General features: G+C 46.7%; 1 protein-coding gene across 1 annotated transcript in view; it reads left to right on the top strand.

The window, feature by feature from the left end:
* The first annotated feature begins 506 nt into the window (after positions 1–506).
* Positions 507–6,511, top strand: part of ADRA1A (adrenoceptor alpha 1A) — a 100,609-nt gene continuing 94,604 nt past the window's right edge. Inside the window, exon 1 of the mRNA XM_004433557.3 lies at positions 507–1,423. Coding sequence (XP_004433614.1) covers positions 544–1,423 — 880 coding nt within the window. The 5' untranslated portion in view covers positions 507–543. The remainder of the gene's footprint in view (positions 1,424–6,511) is intronic.

Raw genomic sequence — 6,511 nt, 5'->3', positions numbered from 1 at the left:
AGGTCCACCGCGGGCCACCACACGGTGGGTAACTGCGGGCCAGGAGAAGTGCCCAGATGCCAGAAGTGCCCGCCTTTGAGAGTCGACGGCAGACCGGTACTTGCTTGTGGTTTGGGAGCAGACTGAAGCTGGGTTTTTGAATTCCAAATTATGTGCAGAATGCTGCAACTTCTAACCAGGACGGATCAGACAGTGCAGAAAAGCGTACAACCGTAATTCTGGAATTGCACTTTGCACCGCGTCTCTTCGAGCTTCGCGCCAAACCTCGGGTAGGGAGGGAGTTAGGGCCTGGGGCCGGCGCAGCGGGTGGAGAGGATCCGCGGGCAGCCCCGCGCGACCCTGGCCATGTCGCCTTTAATGCCCTGCCCCTTTGCGTGGCCTTCTGACGGTGTCCAGGGCTGGCCAGGGTTGCTTCCCCCCCGCGCGCTCTCTTCCACCCCCAGCCAACCCCAGCGGGCAAGGCTCCCCCGAGCCGAGATCTTTTGACTCCCTGCTCCCCCGGTGGCCCTTGAGAGCCGGACCTCGTCCGGCGCGGCTGGGACCATGGTGTTTCTTTCTGGAAATGCCTCCGACAGCTCCAACTGCACCCACCCGCCGGCACCAGTGAACATTTCCAAGGCCATTCTGCTCGGGGTGATCTTGGGGGGCCTCATCATCTTCGGAGTACTGGGGAACATCCTAGTGATCCTCTCCGTGGCCTGTCACCGCCATCTGCACTCGGTCACTCACTACTACATCGTCAACCTGGCGGTGGCCGACCTTCTGCTTACCTCCACGGTGCTGCCCTTCTCCGCTATCTTCGAGATCCTAGGCTACTGGGCCTTTGGCAGGGTCTTCTGCAACATCTGGGCGGCGGTGGACGTCCTGTGCTGCACCGCGTCCATCATGGGACTCTGCATCATCTCCATTGACCGCTACATCGGCGTGAGCTACCCGCTGCGCTACCCCACCATCGTCACCCAGAAGAGAGGTCTCATGGCTCTGCTCTGCGTCTGGGCGCTCTCCCTCGTCATCTCCATCGGGCCTCTGTTTGGCTGGAGGCAGCCGGCCCCCGAGGACGAGACCATCTGCCAGATCACCGAGGAGCCGGGCTACGTGCTCTTCTCGGCGCTGGGCTCTTTCTACGTGCCGCTGGCCATTATCCTGGTCATGTACTGCCGGGTCTACGTGGTGGCTAAGAGGGAGAGCCGGGGCCTCCAGTCCGGCCTCAAGACTGACAAGTCGGACTCGGAGCAGGTGACGCTCCGCATTCATCGGAAAAATGCCCCGGTAGGAGGCAGCGGGGTCAGCGCCAAGAACAAGACGCATTTCTCTGTGAGGCTCCTCAAGTTTTCCCGGGAGAAGAAAGCGGCCAAAACGCTGGGCATCGTGGTCGGCTGCTTCGTCCTCTGCTGGCTCCCGTTTTTCTTGGTGATGCCCATTGGTAAGTCTTCACAACTCCTCATCTTAGTTGTTTGGGGAGTCTTCACCCTCTTCCCCTTCTGCTGCTCCAGACTCAGTCTGAGAAAGAGAAAGGATCTGCATTTCAAACAGCAAGACTAGGAGGGCAGTTAGGAAAGGCTCCCTTGTAGAAAAGTGAATTTTCGTTCCCTTTCTACTCCAGTCTCATTTACATTATTTCCTAGGGCACTTTTTCAACTAATGTAAAGTGGCTTCCAACCGATGCACATTAATTGGTCTCCTTAATAAGAATGTCGACTTTTCTTAATGACTTTAAGCATGTGTTTAATTTAAATACGTACATCCTCTTTCAAGTCTCAGAGTCTCCACCTGCATGAAGGCAGCGGCTGGGAATGCCACATTCTCCTCTGCTGCTGTGGACCACAAATTCTCTTGGCCTAAAAATAAACACCGTGCTTATTCTGAACAAATGTGTAATTTTATTATTAGATTAGATTATTCCTAAGGGTTAGTTATAATGGTCTGCTTATGTTCTCTATCTGTGTTAATTTTATTTTCTGGATTCAGTATGGAAGAAAGTATGGTGAGCCACTGACAAGAAAAAAAAAGATTTTATGTCCAAACCAATTTAGGGCTTAAATAATTCAACATAGTGTTTCCAATAAGTAAATACTTTTCCTTTTATTTTAATAATAAGTATTAAAGCAAACACTACTCTTATCCAAAATCATTCAGGAGGTTGCAGATGACACTGTTTGAAAATAATACAGTAATGTTACAAATCCAATTTTTGCAAGTGCTAAATTAGCTGTTGTCAAAACTAATTAGCTCGTTGTCAGTATCAGCAAGCTGATCCACTTGGAATAGTCATCTATCTCCGAAAGGCCGTTGTGAGATCCCAAAATGGTTGTTTGCTATTTTTAGTTTGTGAGCTCAAATATAGACCCACACATTGATTATCCACTAACTCTAGCAAACAAAAAAAATGATAAAAATTAATAAAAGTCTGTTTTCAGCACTTTAGAGGCAAATTTAAATGGCATGTACCTAAAATACTTTAATTTGCAGCTCTGTGTAATAATAGCAGCTATTATTCTTTGAAAGCCAATGGTATTTCAGACATTTGACAAGGCTTTTTATTTCGCTAGTCCTCTCAACGACTCAGTGGGTTATGCATGATTATCCTGAAACCACAAGTGGGGGAGGGGAGGGATTCTTCAGGTTCTAGAGCTTCACTGTCTAGTACCATAGCCACCAGCCACATATGGCTATTTAATGTTTATTAAAATTAAAGACAATTAATATGTAGTTCCTCAGTCCCACTAGCCCCATTTCAAGTGCTCAGTAGCCATATGTGGCCAGTGGCTACTGTTTTGGACAGCAGAGATATAAACATTTTCATCAATGCAGGAATTTCTATCCAACAGGGTTGCCTGAGAGGCCCTTCTGAGTCCACTACCTGGCCTTCTGTTGTGCCTGCCCGTCATTATTGCTTACTCTGCTCCTGGAAGTACATCACAGCTTTGAATTTATTTAAATAGCGCTCTTTATCTGAGCCACTGCCTGCTTACCTCCCTTCCTGCATCCCATCTCTTACTTCCTTCTGAAGTTTGCACCCTTGTTGATGCATCCATTCCCTCGTCAAGTGTTTATTGTTCTAGCACTTGTTCTAGACACTTAGGATGAACAAGGCAGAAAAGTCCTTGCCAGTCAGATGTTTGCATTCTTTCGGGGGAGATAGACACAAACAAATAAATAGATCCTAAGAAGTCGAGGATTAATAAGCACTATAAAAAAGTAACCAGGATAAGTGGGATAGAGAGTGGCAGGATGACAGGGCGAGTGGTGGGAAAGTCCTCTCTGAAGAGGTGATGTTTGAGCAGAGACCTGACTGAGGTGAGGAGCAAGCCCTGCAAAGTCTGGGAGGAAGGGCTTTCTGGGCAGAGGGAACAGCGAATACAGAGATGGGAAAGAATCTGATCTGTTCAAGGCAGAGCAAGGAGGCCGTTGTGGCTGAACTACAGAGGATGAGGGTGAAGACAGGTTCAAAAAGACGTTGGAGAGCTAGACAAGGTCAAAGTAATGTGGGTCTTTTAGGCCAAAGTAGAATTTGCCTATTATTCTAATTGTGATGAGAAGCCATCACAATTGGAGGCGTTTTAGCAGGTGAGTGGCTGGTCTTATATTTTTAAGGATCATTACAGTTTCTGGGTAGAGAGTGGGCTGTTTGCGGGCAAGAGTGGAAGCAGGGAGACCAGTTAGGAGCCTGCTGGAGAAGTCAAGGGGAGCAAGGTCATGATGCCTTGCCCTCAGGTGAGACAGGTGGAGATGGTGAGAAGTGATCACATTCAGCACTTATTTCAAACGTAGAGCTAACAAGTTTGGACATAGGATGTGAGAAAAAAGGGAGGAATTAAAGATAACTTCTGGGTTTGGGGCCTAAACAACTGGACAAATAGTAGTGCATTTTACTGAGATTGGGAAAACTAGAGAATGCCAGGATTACAAGGGGCTGGCGGGAGTGTGAAGTACGAGTGTGTATTTTGCATAGCCTACGTTGAGAAGTGTCTATTAGACATCTAAGCAGAGATGCTGAATAGACAGTTGGATGCATGAATTTGGAGCTAAGAGGGGAAGTTGGGCTACGATATAATCTTGGGACATGTCAACATATTTAAAGCCACAGAAATGGAAGGATCTACAAGAGAGAAAGTATGGAGAGAAAAGAGAGATACGGACTGAGCCTTGGGACATTCTGATATTTGAGGGTCGGGAAAAGGAAGAGAACCAACCAGCAAAAGAAATTGAGAAGGAGTGGGTCGGGAGGTACGAGGAAAACCAGGAGAGTGTGGTGTCCCCAAAGCCAAATGGAAGTGTTTCAAGAAGGCAGGAAGAATCAGCTGTGTCATATGCAACTGCTAGGCCAAGACAGACGAGGACTGGGAATCGACATTGGACTTGGCTGTGTGGTGGTCCCTGGTGGTATGAGGAGGTGCTTTGAGGATAATAGTTTCAGTGGAGTGATGAAGACAAAAGCTGGATTGTGTGCTTTCTTGAGAGAATGAAAGATGAAGTGGGAATGGTGAAAATAGACAATTTTTTGCAAAAGTTTTGCCAGACAGTGGAACAGGGAAATGGAGTGTAGCTGGAAGAATCGAGAGAGAAATTTCAAAGGCGGGAGATAGGATATCATGTTTATATTCTGATGGGGATGATGGAATAGAGTGATGCTGATGGTACAGGCAAGGAAGAGATGGGATTCAGTGCCCGAGTGGAGGCCTGGGAAGTGATGGGAAGCCAGAGGCAAGTAGATATGGAGGGGGAGAGGTAAAGACCTCTTCAAAATGTGTTTATGTCCTCAATGAAATAAGAAGCAAGATCATCAACTGACAGTGAGGAAGGACTAGGAAATGATGGTGGTTTGAGGAGCAAAAGAAGATATGAAATATTAGTCTTTGAGGTGAGAGAGTAGATAGATTATGGAAATTTAGTAGAGTCACCAGGAAGTCCTGAGGACATGTTTGAGACTTATGGTCCTAAATTTAAAGTCAGACCAGTCAAGAAGGTTGTACATTGCTCCCTAACAGCTAAAAGGCTGAGGATTATAGGCTGCTGATGACTGACTATATCTAGGAACCACAGTAAAGAGAGGCTGTTTGTGAAGGGCACAAATGGGATCAGATTAGGACTCAGACAGAGTCAGATGGTGGAAAAAGCTCAGGTGATGATAGGTGACTAGGAGTTTGGGACTTCTGGTGGTGACTGAGCTGTCCGGGGAGATGAGCACAATGGGCTGGGTCCTGAGGTCCTCAAGGGCAAGGAGGACTCTGGTCTAATCACAGCCTCCCTCTCGGATCTGCTGTCTTGGGGGTTGTTAATGTTGAGGTGAAGATGTTATGGCGGAAGGAGTTGTGGTAAGACAGGAGCACCCGGAATCCCTGGGCTTCCTGTAAGTCCTCATGATGTGATGTGGCAGAAGGGAAAGTGAAAACTTAACAGTTGGTGGTGTCTGACCAGCCTGCTCAGTAGGGCAAAAGATCCTTAAACATACCAAAAAAATGGTCCACAGTTTCTTCTTGACACCAAATGAGTAAAAGACTATTTCTTCCAGGATTTATTGACTGTATAATAAGTACCAGGCACTGAGTTAGACAGAATAAAAACATAATCTAGTTAAGGAGACAGATTAGGAACAATTATCACAAGTCTGTGAGATTGGTCCTCAAAGTGGTATTACAAGTGCTGAAGAATATAACAGCAGTTAACTGTGTCTGAAGGTCACTGCAGAAGCTTCTAGAAGTCTTACTGTTGACTGAGAGGGACTTGCAGACTGCACTGCTTCTGCTGGGTCATCAATGAGATGTTATTTGTTTTTAGTAAGTATCTTAAGTAAATTTTGCATGCAAAATGTGAACAAAAGAATAAATATGCCATTATATTATCATATACAAGGGACATGAGCTCTCAAGTATGACAAATACTCTCTTGGGAAGAAGAGGTTATCGGTCTGTGCTAGGCTGCCAGAGAATGGTGAGATTAGAAACTAAAACCAGACCAGAGATGAGTGTGGTGTACAAAGCTGAGAAGTGAAGTGCCCACCTACCTAGGAGCTGGCCCAGGGCAATCAGCTGAGTGAGTACTCTCCGTTTCATCGCCGAAGGTCACCCCTTGTGAGAAGCCTCTGTCTCCTTATTGCCTCCACACTTCCCTCCCTCCCCAGCTCCTCCCCACCAGGACTGGATTGGTTGCTGGACTAAATGGTGTGACTGCAGGTAGGAATCTGACTTGCCTGCTCTCAAGTCTAAGTCTTCCTAGTCTTGTTTTCTTTTTGCATCCTAAATGTTTGGTTGAAATTCAGAACCCCTTCAGGGGAGGGGGATCACGTTTGAGTTTGTTATCAGTCATTTATACCTTGGAGTGAATGTTTTTAAAAAACAAGTTTTGATTATGGATATAAATAGAGAGAATATGAAGGTGTTAGCCTTCAACATATGAAAGAAGGAAGGGGGAAAAATGTGCCTCACACAGAAGCCCGGGTACCCGAAGTATGTGCATCATCTGTACCTATTTCATCCTTTTGTCTAGAGCTCACTAGCCCCAGGGACAGTGT

This window comes from Ceratotherium simum, chromosome 12 (genome assembly GCF_057802395.1).
Source record: "Ceratotherium simum simum isolate JZ-2026a chromosome 12, ASM5780239v1, whole genome shotgun sequence".
Lineage (NCBI taxonomy): Eukaryota > Metazoa > Chordata > Mammalia > Perissodactyla > Rhinocerotidae > Ceratotherium > Ceratotherium simum.
This window is presented reverse-complemented; position numbering and strand designations above follow the sequence as displayed.